This window comes from Drosophila gunungcola (genome assembly GCF_025200985.1).
Source record: "Drosophila gunungcola strain Sukarami chromosome 2R unlocalized genomic scaffold, Dgunungcola_SK_2 000004F, whole genome shotgun sequence".
NCBI lineage: Eukaryota > Metazoa > Arthropoda > Insecta > Diptera > Drosophilidae > Drosophila > Drosophila gunungcola.
In genome coordinates this window covers 5336252-5354642 of record NW_026453167.1, presented here as the reverse complement: position 1 = coordinate 5354642, position 18391 = coordinate 5336252, and the positions used below count along the sequence as shown (strand labels likewise).

General features: G+C 41.3%; 7 protein-coding genes across 13 annotated transcripts; 4 read left to right on the top strand and 3 right to left on the bottom strand.

Annotated features, from left to right (window-relative positions):
* Positions 1 to 478: 478 nt before the first annotated feature.
* On the bottom strand, positions 479 to 3102 carry LOC128254298 (U3 small nucleolar RNA-associated protein 25 homolog). Its single transcript, XM_052983312.1, has 3 exons — positions 2768 to 3102; positions 2013 to 2708; positions 479 to 1957 (listed from the first exon to the last, which is right to left on the bottom strand). The coding sequence occupies exons 1-3, from the start codon at positions 3027 to 3029 to the stop codon at positions 822 to 824; spliced, it is 2094 nt and encodes a 697-aa protein (XP_052839272.1). The 5' UTR covers positions 3030 to 3102; the 3' UTR covers positions 479 to 821.
* A 556-nt stretch (positions 3103 to 3658) lies between these two features.
* LOC128254301 (probable transaldolase) lies at positions 3659 to 5412 on the top strand. Its single transcript, XM_052983319.1, has 3 exons — positions 3659 to 3814; positions 4370 to 4493; positions 4550 to 5412. Exons 1-3 carry the CDS (start codon positions 3718 to 3720, stop codon positions 5322 to 5324), a joined length of 996 nt encoding a protein of 331 aa, XP_052839279.1. The 5' UTR covers positions 3659 to 3717; the 3' UTR covers positions 5325 to 5412.
* Positions 5413 to 5740: 328 nt separating this feature from the next.
* On the top strand, positions 5741 to 10321 carry LOC128254299 (guanine nucleotide-binding protein G(s) subunit alpha). 6 transcript variants are annotated; one of them, XM_052983314.1, is made up of 9 exons: positions 5741 to 5822; positions 7727 to 8199; positions 8266 to 8362; positions 8428 to 8548; positions 8964 to 9092; positions 9158 to 9337; positions 9397 to 9521; positions 9835 to 9917; positions 9987 to 10321. In XM_052983314.1, the coding sequence occupies exons 2-9, from the start codon at positions 7924 to 7926 to the stop codon at positions 10131 to 10133; spliced, it is 1158 nt and encodes a 385-aa protein (XP_052839274.1). In that variant the 5' UTR covers positions 5741 to 5822; positions 7727 to 7923; the 3' UTR covers positions 10134 to 10321. The 6 variants fall into 6 exon arrangements, with proteins under 6 accessions (XP_052839274.1, XP_052839278.1, XP_052839273.1 ...); XM_052983318.1 differs by lacking the exon at positions 5741 to 5822 and adding an exon at positions 5833 to 6036 and having other exon boundaries at positions 9844 to 9917; XM_052983313.1 differs by lacking the exon at positions 5741 to 5822 and adding an exon at positions 5833 to 6036.
* On the bottom strand, positions 10315 to 12156 carry LOC128254302 (uncharacterized). 2 transcript variants are annotated; one of them, XM_052983320.1, is made up of 4 exons: positions 12001 to 12156; positions 11825 to 11870; positions 11037 to 11073; positions 10315 to 10756 (listed from the first exon to the last, which is right to left on the bottom strand). In XM_052983320.1, the coding sequence occupies exons 1-4, from the start codon at positions 12067 to 12069 to the stop codon at positions 10495 to 10497; spliced, it is 414 nt and encodes a 137-aa protein (XP_052839280.1). In that variant the 5' UTR covers positions 12070 to 12156; the 3' UTR covers positions 10315 to 10494. The 2 variants fall into 2 exon arrangements, with proteins under 2 accessions (XP_052839280.1, XP_052839282.1); XM_052983322.1 differs by lacking the exons at positions 10315 to 10756; positions 11037 to 11073 and adding an exon at positions 11198 to 11616.
* Positions 12157 to 13608: 1452 nt separating this feature from the next.
* On the top strand, positions 13609 to 16738 carry LOC128253996 (stomatin-like protein 2, mitochondrial). The gene is made up of 7 exons (XM_052982755.1): positions 13609 to 13751; positions 13816 to 13917; positions 13983 to 14190; positions 14252 to 14451; positions 14513 to 14657; positions 14717 to 14832; positions 16423 to 16738. Exons 1-7 carry the CDS (start codon positions 13704 to 13706, stop codon positions 16702 to 16704), a joined length of 1101 nt encoding a protein of 366 aa, XP_052838715.1. The 5' UTR covers positions 13609 to 13703; the 3' UTR covers positions 16705 to 16738.
* Positions 14839 to 16416, top strand: LOC128253994 (fizzy-related protein homolog). Its single transcript, XM_052982752.1, has one exon. It carries the CDS (start codon positions 14962 to 14964, stop codon positions 16312 to 16314), a length of 1353 nt encoding a protein of 450 aa, XP_052838712.1. The 5' UTR covers positions 14839 to 14961; the 3' UTR covers positions 16315 to 16416.
* Positions 16739 to 16834: 96 nt separating the features above from the next.
* Positions 16835 to 18366, bottom strand: LOC128253995 (cytochrome c oxidase assembly protein COX15 homolog). Its single transcript, XM_052982753.1, has 4 exons — positions 18154 to 18366; positions 17971 to 18073; positions 17781 to 17913; positions 16835 to 17721 (listed from the first exon to the last, which is right to left on the bottom strand). Exons 1-4 carry the CDS (start codon positions 18244 to 18246, stop codon positions 16869 to 16871), a joined length of 1182 nt encoding a protein of 393 aa, XP_052838713.1. The 5' UTR covers positions 18247 to 18366; the 3' UTR covers positions 16835 to 16868.
* Between the last annotated feature and the right edge of the window lie 25 nt (positions 18367 to 18391).

Genomic DNA, 18391 nt, shown 5'->3' with positions numbered 1-18391 from the left:
CTTTTTCCCCAATTTCAGCAGAGACTGGCAGCCGTCGTTTAGCCGCATAAAAATAGTCTTGTAATGTCTCTCAAAATTTGGCAAGAGCTCTCTCCGCACACGTTTTTCCCGTATGATATCCGCCTTGTGCAGCAACTATTACGACTTTTCATAGAGACCCCCATAAATATGCATTTGGCTACTATTTTACCTCCATATGTCTAGGCCAGAACTTTTATAAGCTACCTACATATATGTTTAAAAATATTGATAAATGACAATACAGCCAAGAATTTTGCTTTATTTTGGGACTGGCAAATCTGGGTTTAATGCTGTTGTCAACCGCTGGATAAAGGCACTAAAACCTTTTTAAATGTTTTATAATATTTGCTAGTTAAACTTAAAAAATTGACAGTGACGTTCTGTGTAATGCAATTATTCACAGCGTTTCTAGTTTCTCTCAAAAATTATTGTTATTTAAAAGCAACGAAATAGAGGGCTTTTGAATAAGCAAACAATTAAATTTCTATTATTCAAGTTCATAACATAGTTTATGCAACTGTGTTCTCCTGTAATTGGCACACTTTGTTACACAACTATTTGCTAATTATTCATTTTTTCATAATTTCGTATTGCGTAATAACAAAGAGAAGAGATAAACTAGATACAAGCAGTTTGTTACCCTTAACATCAGATCAATCACCTAACCAGTTCCTCTTGAAATATTTACGTCACAAAACATTACAAAAAAAAAAGAAATAGAAATCACCTTGTTAAAAAAAGAAAATATTTTAATTCAAAATTAAATATACACACATTTCTTAGTCTGCTCTTAATGACATTTATGTTTTGGTGGAAAATAAGTAAGAATCTTTCTTCCCAGAAGTCAATTTCACAGCGTTTTCGCTTCCAACAATGTTACTTAAACTTAGCAGGTCGTATTTTGTGTACAAAATATTGACGGACATTTCTTCCCCGAAACCATCCCGCGGGTTTTGATTGGACTCGAGCATCAAATTGATCATTTCGGAATAAAAATGCGGAAAATTGGGCGGTTGGTACATAATCAAATTCCGGATGCCCTTAATTCGGGTGCGCCGGAAGAAGTGTGCTCTTTCCGAGTACAGTAGAACAGATGCTCCGCTGTGGAAGAATATATCTCTCGCCCGGGAAATCTTTTCTTTCTTTGTATACTCATTTATCTGCACAAAACTGACCATTTCGGTTTTGAAATGATTTCGTATCCGTACGTAGTCAAAATAGCTGGGCACGTACAGCATGCAATGGGAGAACCCGGGCTTGCTGAATTGGGGCATAATATGCTTGACGAAGTACTGAAAGCGATCGTCGAAGGTCGACTCCACGTTGGAGCAACTGATGCGGCGGAAAACCTGTTGAATTGGTGTCAGCACATTGCGAATGTCGCCGTGCTCGATCAGATTCGAGATCCGTGCCTTTCCCTGGTAATTGTTGCATTTACTGTTGAGCACTGCTCGGAATTCTGGGAGCTCCTGGGATGAGAAAAACAGGGTTTGGCGGTAGAAACTCGATGCTCCACTGAGACACCAAGTTCGAACCCGCTGGCAATTCGTATCTGGCAGCTTCTGTGGCTGCAAATGTAGATGGTCCAGCGAGTGCAGAAGATTCTCCCAGTTCTGCGCTAGAAAAAGTTCGGCTTGGTCAACAATTAGCAGTTCAATTGAGTTTAAAAAGTCAAAATCATTATCCTTGTCGGTGACGAGCATTCTTAGACCCAAAGGAGATGCGATCAATATGTCCGATGCGTTCATGTCGGAGAAAAGAGCCATGGTCTTCTTGGTGAAGCGAATTCCCAGTTTAAAGTTGTCATCCGTGTTGCCACTGAAGGTTTGCTCATAGTCCACTGGCTTGGGGTTGGTTTTTGGGAAGTATATCGTATTGCCAGAGTAATCTCCCAGAAAGCGTTCATAGTTGGCAATTGAGGTCTTTCTTGCATTTTCTGTAAAGTATAATAGATTTGTTTGATTCTTCATATGTTTTAATGGGTAACCTACCTTCTTGGCTGCCAAACAGTAGGTCTCCAATAATATTTACAATCTTAAGTGCCGATTCTCTGAAAGGCACTATGAAAACAACCTTCATACGCTTCAGTCCTTGGTCTCTGAAGCTTTCTGGTATGGAGATTTCATTAGGTGACAATTTCTGGGTTTTGGCCAGTGCCGAAACCTTTTCATTGTTACGCAATATCAGGGACCTGACTTTAAGCATGTGGTTAAGGGCGTGCAGGCAGTATACATATCGAATATCCTCGGCATTGGCATGACTTCGGTGGGGGTAATAAATATCCTGATAGTTATTGGCAACGTAGAATAGTTGGGATTGCAGGGCCGTGAGTGGAAGCTTGGCGTTTCCACAGATGGACAGCTTTACTTCCAACTTTTGAAGGTCTGAGGAACTGACAATGTCTTTGGGTTCACTGCAATCGGGCTCCTTGAAGTCCTCAGACAGTCGTGGAATCTCAAACTTGACATTTCCCAAGGCAGACCAATTATCCTTGATGCTCTTCACATCTTTTCCCGCAATCAAATCGTTGATATTGTCTGTGGACAGCTCAAAATCGAAGCGTTTTGTAAACGAATTGTATATTTCCAAGTCCGCATTTATCTTCTCAGAGCGCTTTTCCTTTTTGGGTTTTATCTTTTTGGGCACCGGAACACTTGGGTCCTCCGTGGTAGAGCTAAGAATCTGACCTAAAAAGTGATTTACTGTTAAGGAAGCCTTTCGATTTTGAATATAATTATAAAAGTACTTGTGGGAATGTGATTGTATCCAGTCACTAGCTGTTCATAGAATCCTGCCTCATCCACATCGTCCGGAATCTCCGGCAGGAGTTCGGCCACGGGCTCAAATTCCTGTTTTGGGACTGTGGGAATCCTTTCTCTGCGATGGGACTCCTCCATTTGCTTGCTCCTCTGAATATAACTATAGTTTTTCGAAAATCTTTCATTTCGACGGTCGGGCGTTGTTTTTTTATAGGGTTTAGCCCTGTTTTTAGAGTGTTTTTGTTTCATTTTAATTTGTTTGCTCCGGAGCAACTTTTAAACACACGTGTGGCAAAAATACAAACAAACATATGTTTTGATTGAGGAATTCTTTAAGAAATATCGATAGTTTTTAGTGATGGCATGTGGTGAAGTGGCAACAATTCCCAGCGAAAAGGTAATTCAAACATAAGACATAGAAATAGCGGTGCTTTTAAAATAACAATATTGAATAAATCAATTTTAGCTCTCACACGGAGTATATTTGATAAGCTTTGACCAAATCCACTCAAAATTAGTTCTGGAACCCCTCTATATATTTTTTAATATTTTAAGCGTAAGTTGTATATACCTGATGCAGCTTGTTAAACCCAAATAATATTTGTTTTTAGTTCGTCTTATATATACTACAATTTTAAATAACTACTTTAATTAAACGTATAGAATATGAATAACAAATTGAACGTATATTTATTTATGTTCATATTATTTATTTATTTTTTAACTTTCTTTTCGCGACGCGATTCAAATTTATATTTGAGAATAATAAGGCAATGGATTTTAACATTGCAAATACAGCTTTACTGCCCAAGCTGCGCCAAAATGAGTCCCCCTAATATGCCCTCTTAAACCGAAGTTAGGTAGTTAGTATTTTTTCAAAGCCGAACGGTATAAAATGGCGCTCCATTCGCGACCTTATTGCAGTTGAAGTTGGGACATGGGAAGTGATCGCACGTTGAAAAAGCAAAAGATGTCGGTTTTACAGGAATTAAAGAAAATTACCACCATTGTCGCAGACACCGGCGACTTTGAAGGTAAATATACACTCCAATTGGACTTGTAGATACATATCTACACCGGCATACAAATCTACGCTCCCCAAGCTGGAAATGTATCTTGAAATACAAACGCATGTTTGTACATACATACATATGTGTGTGGACCCGGGCTCAAGAACATTCGATTTACTTACATACCGACACAGTTCAGGTTTAAGCACTTACATAGTTTCTAAACATAGGATGAACCAAAAGATAAACATAAGCCATCGGAGCCATCTCGATGGCAGTTTGTCTTATCTGCTGCAGTGAAGATCAAATAAAAGTGAAAAGTAAAACCGAGCTGACTTTAGTTTGACCTTAGGTGCTTACGTGTGCTGGAAATGTGACCGCTATAGTATGTCACGGTGATAAGGTTTGTTTGAATGCGAAACCTGCTCAAAAAGTTCAAAGATATTTTCGGACGGCCGATTGAAAAATGAAAGTCGTTCAACAGGTTTTGGGGCATTATAGAATTTGCAATGTTACTTGGGTGATTGGCCCCGTATTAATGCAAATTCCCAGAGAACTAAACTTTGTTTTTACTTTCAGCTATTAACATCTACAAGCCCACAGATGCCACGACCAATCCCTCCCTCATTTTGTCCGCCTCCTCCATGGAGCGGTACCAGCCCCTGGTGCAAAAGGCGGTGGACTATGCCAAGGGCAAGAAGGGGTAAGAAGTCTAGTAAGATTTCCAAAAAAATATTACTTAAATATACGTATTTCCAGCTCCGTGAGTGACCAAGTGGCCGAGGCCATGGATTACCTATGCGTGCTGTTCGGAACGGAAATCTTGAAGGTCGTCCCTGGCCGGGTTTCCACCGAAATCGATGCCCGTCTCTCGTTCGACACCAAGAGGAGTGTGGCTAAGGCCCTCAAGCTGATTGACCTGTACAAATCGCTGGGCATTGGCAAGGAGCGCATCCTGATCAAGCTGGCCTCCACCTGGGAGGGCATCAAGGCGGCCGAGATCCTGGAGAACGAGCACGGCGTGCACTGCAACCTGACGCTCCTCTTCTCGTTCGCCCAGGCGGTGGCTTGCGCGGAGGCCGGAGTGACTCTGATCTCGCCGTTCGTGGGCAGGATCCTGGACTGGTATGTGGCCAACACGGAGACAAAGAAGTTCGAGGCCCTCAAGGACCCGGGTGTGATCTCTGTGACGAACATCTACAACTACTACAAGAAGTTCGGCTACAAGACCCTGGTAATGGGCGCCTCCTTCCGGAACGTGGGCGAGATCAAGGCCCTGGCAGGCTGCGATCTGCTCACCATCAGTCCCTCGCTGCTCAAGGAGCTGGAGAACGAGACCGAATCGGTGACCACCTACTTGTCAGTCGACAACGCCAAGCTGCAGGACATCGAGAAGATCACCGTGGACGAGAGCAAGTTCCGCTGGCTGCTCAACGAGGACGCCATGGCCACTGACAAACTCTCCGAGGGCATTAGGAAGTTTGCCGTGGATACTGTTAAGCTGGAGAATTTGATTAAGACCTATCTTAAGTAGACGTCGGTTCCGCTCACAGGTGGAGGATGAAGCCACAATTGTTTAAAAACAAATGATTTTATACTTTAATAAAAATTATAATTAAAAATTTGTAAGCTTTCTTTGAAAGGATTATCATATCCTTACGATAATAATTGCAGATAAATGTATTTTGGCCCTTATCAGTTTATATTTTCTAAGCGTTCTGAAAGGTTTGTTACACACGTATGTAAAAATATATGCGAGAAGCTGTAAAAAAAAAGACAACATGTAAAATATCGGTGGCGTTATTTTAATTTATAGATAATTCTATACAAATTCAGACTTAATTATGGAAAATAACACAATTTTCTCAAATAGATACAAATTGTAGCTCTATACTCCGCTTAAGTTTAATAATATCTGTAAAAGTATCTCTACATTGCGCCCTCACTATCCGATAGTCAGGCAAAGTATCGATAAAAGTATCTACTTTGTTGCATCCCTAGGTTGATACATAAAATAAAAAATATATAAAAAGTGAGTTAGTACTGATATTAAAAGTAATTTTTAAGTAACAAATTGATGTATTTGCGACCACGCACAGATAAAGAATATTAGGCGATTGGAAAACAGTGGCTGAAGCGTCAAGTGCGATAGAATAAGCCTTTTTCAGCACCCGAAAGTCGCTCCCCAACAGAATCGTGCACCTACAGTTTTAGCCCGAAGTTGCTCCCATGAATAAAAATGTTCGGTAATTTCACGGTAAACAATAACCATTGTCAAACATAGGGAAATAAGTCGCGTACATGTACGTAATTAGATTCGCGCAAAGATGTGATTCGCGGACTTATATCTATTCGATCCGTTTCGTTTCGATTCGATTCGAATTCATTTTCATCCGAGTCCGACTTCCTGACGTCCTACGTCCTACGTCCTGCGTCCTTAAACCTGAAATCAGTGAAAAATCGTTCGCGCATGAATATTCAAAATACTATCCTATCCGATTCGATTCACGATGGTTATACCATATAATATAGTTTCCCAAAGTGTCAAAGAAATGGCAAATATTCGGAGGCACGGAGCACATACGTATTGATATATGTACATACATTTATTTATGTACATCCATTCACACATGCGAACCGAGAACTTGTGTATATATCTAAATACATACGTACGTATATACGAGTAGATACACAACGGTGTGTACACATATCTGTGAGATATATATGTGCCTGTGCCCGTGCCCGCTTAGATCCCGATGAATTTATGTACATATATTTACATTAAAATCTGCATATCTACGGCTATATGTCCGTTAGATATGTATATACATACATATCTTCCTTCGACTTTCGTCGGTCGGTCGGGTGGTCGGTTGTCCGTCCGTCCGTCCGTCTGTGGGCAATAATTAATAGATTAAATACGTTTTTTTGTGTGCATATAATAAATTCATATTTGAGCAAAAGTTTAATCAAATTTTCGCCCAATATATGTAAATTTTCGCAAACTGTGTACTGGCGGGTACGGGTACACCCAGCCATCTGAGTTTTAACTGCAGATGGAATTATGTTGGTATCTCTATATACATGCGTACCTGCACCTTAGTATGCGCGAAAATTCCACCCGCCCTCGTCTTCACCTGTTACACTACGCCAATGTGGATGTGAATATGAATGTGATGATGATGATGATTATCATTATGATGATGAATTTCAATCGTTCGACGAGAATGTACGGGCGTTTGCGTGAAGTAATTTTTGATTTTTATTTTGATTTGGATTTGGATTGCACTCAATAATGAAGCCAGCATTATTTTCGGACTCAAAATATAAGTGACTCATTGTGGCTGTCGTGGGCGGCAATGTCAGAAATGTCGCCTTGGCTTAGGCGCCTATTATGGGCGATATTGGCGATATAGTTGATATAGGGGCACTGATGTAGGTTCATAAATCCCTTGGAATACACACCTGCCACCTGCCGTTGATATTTACGATTCTATGTAAACAAAAGGTGTCGATTTGTAAAAAGTGCGGAGGTATATATGTATGTAGGTCCTTATAGAATTCAGTTTAAACTAGGGAATTTTTTAATAAAAATTAAGTTATTAATAACCGTAAAATAAAAGGTTTATGTGAGCATTGTAAATGGGACCACTCCTCTGGTGATCTAAAAGTTTCTTAAAATCTGACATAAATAAAATAAAAAATAGATTGTAACTAAATGAAATTATAATCCTTTTTAAAAAATACTCTAAATTTATTCCTGCACTGTATGTGAATATTGCTTTAAAATAAGGAATTGAGAAACCTCTGGAACATATAGTTGAATATAACTGTTGATCCTTTTGAAATGTTGACAATTTTATGGAGCTATTCATCTAAGATTTATTCAAATAAACCTACACAAATTAATCTAACTTCTTTACTTTGCCAATCCAGCTTGCTACAGAGATCTACTGAATCGCTGAGCCAACGGTCGGAGATCGGAGACCTGAAGTGTACATAGGGGACATTGTGTGTGGGATCCGAGGAACTCAGCTATACTGGAGCAGAACGGAGAAAGCACAAGGGGTGCCGAGTCACCCGACGCGAACCAGGAAAACCGAGCGACGTGTTGGTGGACCCCGTGGGCCGCGATGGGTTGCTTTGGGTCCCCCACCTCGAAGCAGTCGGATGTGAACTCGGAGGACTCGAAGAGCCAGAAGCGCCGGAGCGATGCAATATCTAGACAGTTGCAGAAGGACAAACAGCTCTACAGGGCCACACACAGGCTGCTCCTCCTGGGGGCGGGCGAGTCCGGCAAATCAACTATAGTCAAGCAAATGCGAATATTGCATGTCGACGGATTTTCTGAAACAGAGAAGAAACAGAAAATTGATGATATTAAAAAGAATATTCGAGACGCTATCTTGGTGAGCATATACCTATTGTTGCCTTTAGATTCATCATTGCTAACCAAAACAATTTTCCAATTACAGACTATTACAGGAGCCATGAGCACACTTAATCCACCTGTAGCTTTAGAAAAGAAAGAAAATGAACCCAGAGTGGAGTACATTCAGGATTATGCATCTAGTAAGACATTTAATTTTAGCATCAGCTCTGGATAAGTAACTTTAACTCTTTCTTTTTCTCCGCAGGTCCGGACTTTAATTATCCTCCTGAATTTTATGAACATACAGAAGAACTATGGAAAGACAAAGGCGTTCTTCAAACCTATGAGAGGTCGAATGAGTATCAATTAATCGATTGTGCGAAATAGTAAGTATTGTCTTGATTTTGAATAGTGCAAATCGATGTGGTCAGCCCAAAATTGTATTTTGTAGCATTGTCGGAATGAAAGTTATTTATTATTACCTTAATTATAAAAGAGCATGTTAACTATTCTAATAGCATTAACTGTGTGTTTTTTTCCGAAGTTCACCGTTTACTGACGATTAAGAATATTCGTTGGATTGAAAGTATGCATTTTATAACTCTTAAAAAGTCAATTCGCTCGATGAAGTAAATCCACAATTATTGATGCTTTGTAGAAGTGTGGCAATAAATTAAAATAATCGTAAATTATAGTCTTGGAAAGAGAATACTATTAGTTGATTCGTTTAGGCTTGTTAAATCTATTTAGGTTTGAAAACAAACCCTTACTCATTTATACACTTTATATTTCACATTAAAGCTTCCTGGACCGAGTAAGCACAATCAAGAATCCAAACTATACCCCTAATGAGCAGGATATTCTTCGGTGCCGTGTTTTGACTTCTGGAATTTTTGAAACAAGATTTCAAGTGGACAAAGTAAATTTTCAGTAAGTACAACTAGTGCATAAGTAATGAACATTCGAAAATAACCATTTTAAATCTACGTGTACAGCATGTTTGATGTCGGAGGACAGCGAGATGAGCGTAGAAAATGGATTCAATGTTTCAATGATGTAACTGCTATTATATTCGTAACTGCGTGCTCAAGTTATAACATGGTTTTGCGTGAAGATCCCACCCAAAATCGACTTCGAGAATCTTTGGATTTGTTCAAGAGTATTTGGAACAACAGGTGACACGTGAAGTTTGCACAATTAATTGATTCGAAAACTAACATCGAGTTTTTTATAGATGGCTTCGCACGATTTCTATTATACTATTTTTAAATAAGCAAGATTTGTTAGCAGAGAAAATTAAGGCTGGAAAAAGTAAATTGTCGGAATATTTCTCCGAGTTTAACAAATACCAAACGCCAAGTAAGTAAAATAGCAGAAACCAGTAATATATCTATCAACCTTTATTAAAGCCGAGGAAAAGGCTTACATTTATTCACTTTGGCAAGACTACAAACAGAAAAGGAGAACATCTTGGACTGCCATCAAAACCCAGGATTAACTGGACAATTAAATCACTTATTAACAAACTGACAATGTTTAAAAGATATACACAACGGATTAGAAAAACTTGTTCAACTTGACCTCTAAATTCCATTCAAAATTGAAACTCATACCTGATTTAACTTAAGAAATTTAATGGATAATATGTTTTTGTCTAATTTCAAATGTGCTGTCGACACAGGTGACGCAATAATGGAATCCAATGACGACCCAGAAGTAATACGAGCAAAATATTTCATACGAGACGAGTTTCTGGTAGGTTGCATCCGCGCTCCTTAAACAAATGCCATGCTCATTGAGATTCTCTATTCTGTATTTAATTAGCGTATATCTACCGCTAGCGGAGACGGTAAACACTACTGCTATCCACATTTCACATGCGCCGTTGACACAGAAAACATTAAACGTGTGTTTAATGATTGCAGAGACATTATTCAAAGGATGCACCTTCGTCAATATGAATTGTTATAGGTTATCCCCATCGCCGTAATGCAAGTAAATAAAAATATTAATGACTTACTGTTTTAAATATAATTATCAAATGTAATTTGTATTTAAATAGTCCCTTGATTAAAAAAAAATTCGCTGCATTTAGATCTGGTATGACCTTTCACAAAACTCAACATTAAAGAATAATAAATAAACATGTTAATAACAGAGACGATTGTTTTATTCGTAGTAGTTGTATGAGGATGTACGTTGTTTATTCTATTCTATATTCCCTTGACATGAAGCATTTTTAGAGTACATTCGCGTTTCGATCGGTATCCGTATCCGTATCCGTATCCCTATCCGTATCCGTGAGCATTTGAAATGGTTTGAGTAGGTATCACTAGACGAGTTGGTTGAGAATGCTGAAGCTGGCGGAGGCCTTGTCGATTTCATCAAAGTTTCTTTTGAGCTTACTGCTCCAGGTGTCCTTGTACATCGGATCCATCCTCACCAGGTACGGCAGCATGTCTCTGTGGTGGCTTGATCCCATTTTTCCAGATATAAACCGATCTCCGCAGGGCTTCACTGTGTACTTTGCCTTGAAATCGGACTGGCTGCATTCGTAGCAAACGACTGTTTGTCCGTTTGCAGCGGAAATCAATCTGCAGGATTTAGATAAATGTGTTTTAGAATTAATTTCTATGAGTAACGATGGGTAAATAGGGTTTTCAACTTTTAGGATAGAAGTGGTTATCTGCTATCTGCATATTTACATACTGTTATATACAGCTCTTTTTCGATAACATTCGGATAAGACCTGATAGCAGCACTTTAATCTTAAATATTTGATAAGTATATCAGACAATGGGTTTTCACGTGCATCTGTTACTTGCTATTGTATATGCTGTGTTATTTATAAACATATATTTTTGACACACTCACCTAACTATAAATGGTCCATCAAACTTCTTTGAGCCGGCTTTTAAGGTGAAAGAATATATTAGTTAGTAAAAATGTTAGTCAAATTTGTTTTGATTACAAATCTCTGCCTTTGGTAGTTGGAAATATAGGGCTTGCTAAATACAAAGGTGAAAATAAAACTCTTTCATAAATGCAATAATTTATTAACAAATAGAAGAAACATAATCATATATGTACATATAAAATAAATCCCATGCTTTGTATTTACATTTCAGTTTCATAACAGGTTTTCGGTACTCGATAAGGTCAAAGGTTAATTTCTGAAGGATTTCTTAGTCGCTTAATAGCCGTCTACTTTCAGTCCTTTTTATCAAGTGTCCTCCACCAATGCTGTCTAAGCCACGTTTAGAAACTGTTCGCGATAACCTCTCTTGAAAGGTTTCAAGATTTTTGTTTTTGGGCAGCGAAGGATTCGCATTTCGCAAATAAAGTTTGTACAATTCGTTGAATAATTGCGATGTGGATATGTCGTCGCTTAAAAATCCTGGTGTTCTTAAACTTTCGCTGTTGCCATTATAAAATTTTTTTAACGCTGAAAGATCTGTTCAAAATAATAAGAAATTAAGAATTAAATTGCTTATATACAAGCTAAACCATTTAAAATAACACTGTTAGGATTAATAATACGTTACGAATTTTCAAATCTTTCAATACTTTTTCAAGACTTTGCTTTCCAAAGTTTTTTTTTTAAAGATTCATGGTAATCCTTAAAGCCTTTTATAAAAATTACATGAAAACATTTTCGTTACCTTCACATAGATATTTGCCATCCATCAATTCGTCATTAGAAATGTCCTTAAATAAAATAAAATGTAATATTTTTGCTTAAATTTGTATTTTTAGCACTAAAACACTTTTGTTAGATAATCAGTCGATGTGTTCCCGAGTGGATATTTTCAAAAACTCTTGAAAAACTCATACATACCACGCTCGGTGCTGCTTGAATAAAGTTTAAGAACACCGATACCACCACCAGGACAATAAAAAGATTCATATTTCCAATCGTAGCCCTCGACCGGTGCACTTGCAAAACAATACTCGCCGGAGTTTTGAAGAAGACTGTGAGCTTTATTGTGGCGTGGCCCGTTTTATACCCGATTTGGTCCTTACTTAAACAGGGTGATGGTAAATTTATGATGCAGATAACCAACGACAGCTAAAGAGCCGCAGGAACGCACCCGTTATTAACAGCTTAGTGCTGTTTGGTCGGTTAGTGCGGTTTCCTTTATGCTCTTAATGCGTCACTTGCACCATATTTCTGGTAACCAATGGTAAATACTCCTACAAACAGACCGAAGTGGTGTCAAGATTTTAGCAAACATACGTGCACTCAAACATATGTTCAGTTGTTAGATTTAATTTTCATTTATATAAGAGTTGGGCGGCCTTTTTGTGTCCCTTGCTTTCGTCTCTCCTCGGTTAGTTGAGTTAACCGCGAATTTAATTTAACTAGAAACTTTTTCAGTTTTTATTAAAAGGCTGAGGACATAAGTAAGTAAGTCCCTATGTTTAAAGTAATATAAAAATTATGTAAAATTTATGAAATATGTTCACAACTCACAAAAAACCTTTACCAACAATAATAAAGCAAGCATTTAAAAAAAAGCCTTTAAAAATTATTTAAATTAAAAAGTCAAGCTAAAAACTTTTTTCTTATTGTTTTAACTCAGTTTTCTATATTTCTTTTTTCTATTAAAAACGTTATTATTTTCAATTGAGAGACATTTAAAAGGTATAATTTGTAAACTTTTATTTAATTTAATTTTTTTTTTACAGTTTAAAAGTTTAATATTGGTCACGCAGCGACGAAGTAGGCCTGTAGAAAAAATCGTTACTTCTGGATTAAAAGTATTGGGCAACATTTGCTACATTGTTGCTCATGCGACTTCGGAGCTCAAAAAATAACAACACAAATTTAAAGTTGTTTCTATGAGAAAGTCGCCTCAATATACATTTGACACTGGTTCGTACTTTATTTCAACTTAGTTTTTTGTTTAATTAAATTAAGTTGTGATAGAACCTGAAGGCGATTCGTTTATCGCAAAGTACTAGTACTTTACTAGTATTGCGATTTTTGTATGTTCTGAATTTCAAGCGACCATGCAAATGGCTAAGTAATCCAAGTTGTAATTAATTTGCTCATGATTAAGGTTAACCAATTCGTTCTTAATAATAATAATAAATATTTATTATTTTCTTAGTTCAAGAACTTATAGTTTAAAATATATTTATTTAATAACTAAAAAACGCTTGCCAAATTGGAAATAATGATTTTAATTTGTGATGTTTTGCCAAAAGAACTGTCACATTCGTCCTTCAGGTTTAATTAGCTCCTATTTTGAGCATTCTGAAGAAGCTGTTTGACAAATTAAGCTGGAACAATTTTCGATCCTTCCTTCAATTGCTGAAAATTCAGCAGAAATCGTGAAAACTTTTCTGATTTTTAAATGTATTTTGAAATTTAACGTGTGATTGAATTTGGGGGGAAAACTGGATTTTTTAGGGGGAAATCGTATTGGTCAAGATAATTTTGGCGTAAAGCTTTTTTTACATCTGGCAACACTGTAATGTTTTCTTCTTAGTATTTTTTGACTTTATTCCTACTAAAATCGGCACATATATTGCGAAATGTCGAGATTTCTGTTGAACAAAAGATTTGTTCCCAGTCTGCTCCAGGTTTGTTCTTATTGTCTCGAATATTATATGATTCAATAATGCCCCTAAAAATGCGTATTTGCAGCAAGACTTCGTGCTCGCCGGCTCATGGATTCCGTCCCAATCTCGAAGGGGAAAGGCCTCGACACCCATAAACATGTGTGTTATGTTTGTGCCCCAGCAAGAGGTAGGTGTTATAGCTATAGCCAGACTATCCGGCATACTTAAATCCGTAACTCCTCCGTTTCCAAGGCCTGGGTGGTGGAGCGCATGGGTCGGTTTCATAGGATTCTGGACCCCGGCCTGAACATTCTGGTGCCGGTGGCCGACAAAATCAAATACGTGCAGAGCCTGAAGGAAATCGCCATCGATGTCCCAAAGCAGAGTGCCATTACCTCCGACAACGTCACCCTGAGTATCGACGGCGTGCTCTACTTGCGAATCATCGATCCGTACAAAGGTATGGGTCATAAATCCAATAGCATCTGCGCGAACTCACCGTCTGTTATATCACCATTAAGCCTCGTACGGCGTGGAGGATCCGGAGTTTGCCATCACACAACTGGCCCAGACGACCATGAGATCGGAGCTGGGCAAGATGTCCATGGACAAGGTCTTTCGCGAGAGGGAGTCCCTGAACGTCAGCATCGTGGACTCGATCAACAAGGCCAGCGAAGCCTGGGGCATCGCCTGTTTGCGTTACGAGATCCGTGATATTCGAGTGAGTTGTGATTTCTGATTGATTTTGCAATGGAAGTCCCTTGAAATAATCCCTATTGCAGCTTCCCACTAGGGTCCACGAGGCCATGCAGATGCAGGTGGAGGCTGAGAGGCGGAAAAGAGCGGCCATCCTGGAATCTGAGGGAGTTCGCGAGGCGGAAATCAACATAGCCGAGGGCAAGCGGAAGTCCAGGATTCTAGCCTCCGGTTAGCAGCATTACGCCTTGTAGCCCATATAGCCAATACTAAAGATCGTTCTTCCACAGAGGCCGAGCGGCAGGAGCACATCAACAAGGCCAGTGGCGAGGCAGCTGCCATTATTGCCGTGGCGGATGCCAGGGCCCGCAGTCTGCTGGCCATCGCCAAGTCCCTGTCCCATCTGGTGAGTATTTCCCAAAGGAAACTAGTTCCCTTGGCAGGTAGAATGCTAGGCATTTGCTCTTAAATCCTTTGTGATCGTTGGACACCTCGACAAGGCATACACAGCTCGCACAAATATTCAAATTTGAAAATGTTTCAACCGGAGTACGAACGGCGTTTGCTTCAGGGATGCGTAGAGGAAAGCAGGGAGCAGCTGGACCTGCGCTGCATTCCCACACGGGCTGGCAATCAGTGGGCCCGAAACTTTGCCCTTGCCACCGGCAGCTCCAGCGAGAACTCTGCGTACGCCTGTTTGCTGCGCAACGAGTTCCTGGACACAAAAATCACCTCTCTGGATCAGTGCAAGCAAAGCACGAACGTCCAGGCCCAGACTGGCGACTTCAAGGTGCGGGAGGAGACACGGGTCTACGGATTTGCCAACGGTGGTTTGTCCCCGTTGCGTACGCCCTTCGCCAACATCAGTGAGTGCAGCCAACGGCTGCTAAGCATCTCCAAGCGGCCCACGCGACGCTTTCCACGTCTCCCCTTCAAGATACTCGATGCACCTGAGCTTCAGAACGACTTTTACTTGAACCTCATCGACTGGTCGTCGGAGAGCAGCTTAGTGGTGGGCCTGGGCTGCTCGGCCTACCTGTGGAGCGCAGTCAGCGGCCAGGTGACACGGCTGTGCGACTTCAGTCAAGAGGACAACCTGGTCACTGCGGTCAGTTGGCATGGCGGCGGCCGTCAGGTGGCCATTGGAACCCTGTCCGGCCATGTGAGCATCTGGGATGCGGAGAAGCAGAAGGAACTCAATCGGCTGGACGGCCATTTGGGGCGAGTTACTGCCTTGGCCTGGCGCGGCAACAGCTTGGCCAGCGGCTCTCGCGACCGCTCCATTCTGGAGCGGGATTTCCGATGCCCGCCGACGCACATAACCCGCTGCCTGCGCGGACACAAACACGAGGTGTGTGGCCTGCAGTGGTCGCCCAACCAGCGCTACTTGGCCAGCGGCGGCAACGACAACCGGTTGCTGGTGTGGACGGAGAACTGGCCGGAGCCGATCTACGCCTTCGTCCAGCACAAGGCGGTGGTAAAGGCGCTGGCCTGGTCGCCACACAAATCCGGACTGCTGGCCAGTGGCGGCGGGACTGCCGATCGCTGTCTGCGCTTCTGGAACGTGCTCAACGGCAAGCCGGTGCAGTGCATCGACACGGGAGCCCAGATCAGCAACTTGGCGTGGGCCAGGGACTCCGCGGAGTTGGTCACCACCCACGGACAGGCGCTGCCACAGGTCATCGTCTGGCGCTATCCCTCGCTGAAGCAAGTGGTCCGGCTATCCGGGCACACCCAACGCGTCCTCTATTTAGCCGTCAGTCCGGACAGCGAGTCCATAGTGACCGGGGGAGCGGACGAGACGCTGCGTTTCTGGACCGTATTCAGCAAGCAAAAACCGCCCAAAGCGCCTAGCTCTGTGCTCAACCTGTATCAGTGTATAAGATGAGAACGAAATTGCGACGTACCCTTAGTTATCCGGACTATTACATATTTTTTTTACCAACTAAAAATTGTTTAAGTTCTAAAGGGTCATCCCGACATGTTCTACTTGCAGGATGGACAAAATGCAGCTTCCCTCACGCTGGCCGAGCAATACATTGGGGCCTTCAAGAAGCTGGCCAAGACGAATAACACCATGATCTTGCCCTCCAATCCTGGCGATGTCAATGGCTTCGTGGCCCAGGCCCTGGCGGTGTACAATCACGTTTCCCACTCGAACCAAGCGACCAAGTCTTCGGAGAGCGTTAAGGGTGTGGGCACCTGTTTAAACGCCAAGAATGTCGAGTACAAGGAGTTGCAGGAGGATAAAAACAGTGTAAAAATGAATATTGAATAGGAATGAATAAAAGGTTGTTGCTATTACATTTGCACCACTCATCGTTACGTTATTACCAACGCGAGGCATTTAGATTGTAACAATCAGTTCTTAAAATGGAGGACGGAGCATTTTATTAAATAAATAAGCATTTAGTTTCCACAAACGAGTATTTATTGTGCCCCTCACTTTGGCAGATACTTCAGCAGTCGAACTTCGTGCGATAACCACAAGGCGAAACTCAGGAGAATCAGCGATCCGGATTGATGGGCAGTCGCCAGAGGCACGGGCACGTAGTTCAGCAGCGTGGTTACCCCAAGGGTGGCCTGCGTCCAGGCCATGGCCACCACGGCATTGATGGCCCAGTTCGCCCGCTTGGGCAGCTGCATCCGCCTGGTCACCAGCCACAGGGCTGTGGTCAGGGTCACCGTGCTGATGCCCAGGATGCGGTGGTTGAACTGCACCGTCGTCGGATTCTCGGTTATGTTCCTTTGTATCGGCTCAAACTGCCACATGTCGTCGGGTATCCAACTGTCTCCCATCTTGGGGAACGAGTTGTACACCAATCCGGCGTCCAGTCCGGCCACAAATGCTCCGGAAATGGCTGTCAACAGGACCATGGCCTTTGTGAGATGCGACAGGCCTTTGATATTAAATGCATTCCTGGCCTGGATCACGAATGTGTTGGTGGGGACCAGCATGGCCAAGGCCCTCGACAAGGAGAGTGAGTACAGGACGAAGGCGGCTGCCAGATGGGAGGCCAGTCTGTATTGGGAGACTCGGGGCACATCGTTCGGATCCTGGAAGCGGTCCTCCAGTCCGGACTTAACCATGTACCAGCCCATCAGACCCTGCAGACCAATCAGCGTGCCCAGCAGCAAGACGCTCTTCTTGGTCTTGGCACAGAAGTATCCCTTCCTCCAGAAGTAAATGGCCGGCAGAAGGAAGAATCCGCCAATGGCACGACCCCACATCCTGTGCATGTACTCCATCATAAATATGAACTTGAATTCATCGACTGTCATGTTCACATTTTTCCTAAAGAGTAGGATGGGTTCTTAGTAATTGGATTGATGGGGATTTAGGGAGCTACCCACAGCTTGTACTCCGGATACTGCTGATACAGAGCGAACTCCTGCTCCCACTCCTCCTGGGTTCTGGGCATCCGTTCACCCGTCAGCTTCCAGGTTACCATGGAGAGTCCGGACTCTGTTAGTCTGGTTACGCCGCCTAAAAATAGTAAACTTTAGTTAAAAACTATTAATATTCGAAAAAGTAAATCTCTACCTAAGCCAACTGCCACAAAAACCATGCCGCTGACTCCCAGAAACCATCTTCCCACGGTTTTGTCGCTCTTTGGAATACTTATGGGTTTTATCGCTGGAATTTCCTGTAAGATATTTATAAGTATCAATAGATAATCATTTATAAACAAAATAATACAGTTTAAAAATAATCATTGATAATCACCTTTATCGCTGTTTGCGCAATAGTTTGATGAAACCGGGGACCGGGCACCAGCAACTTTATGAGACTAGTTCTTTTCTGGATCATTCGCAGCATGGTGTTAATTAACTTACGAGCCTTACTATTGCTTAAAACAAATATTTAAAGAGTTATTTTGAATTAATTTTAACTTTATTTACAAAGCCGTTTGCAGGTGTAACAGCAGCTGATGCTCAAAGAAAAAATACTAGTACGATTTTTT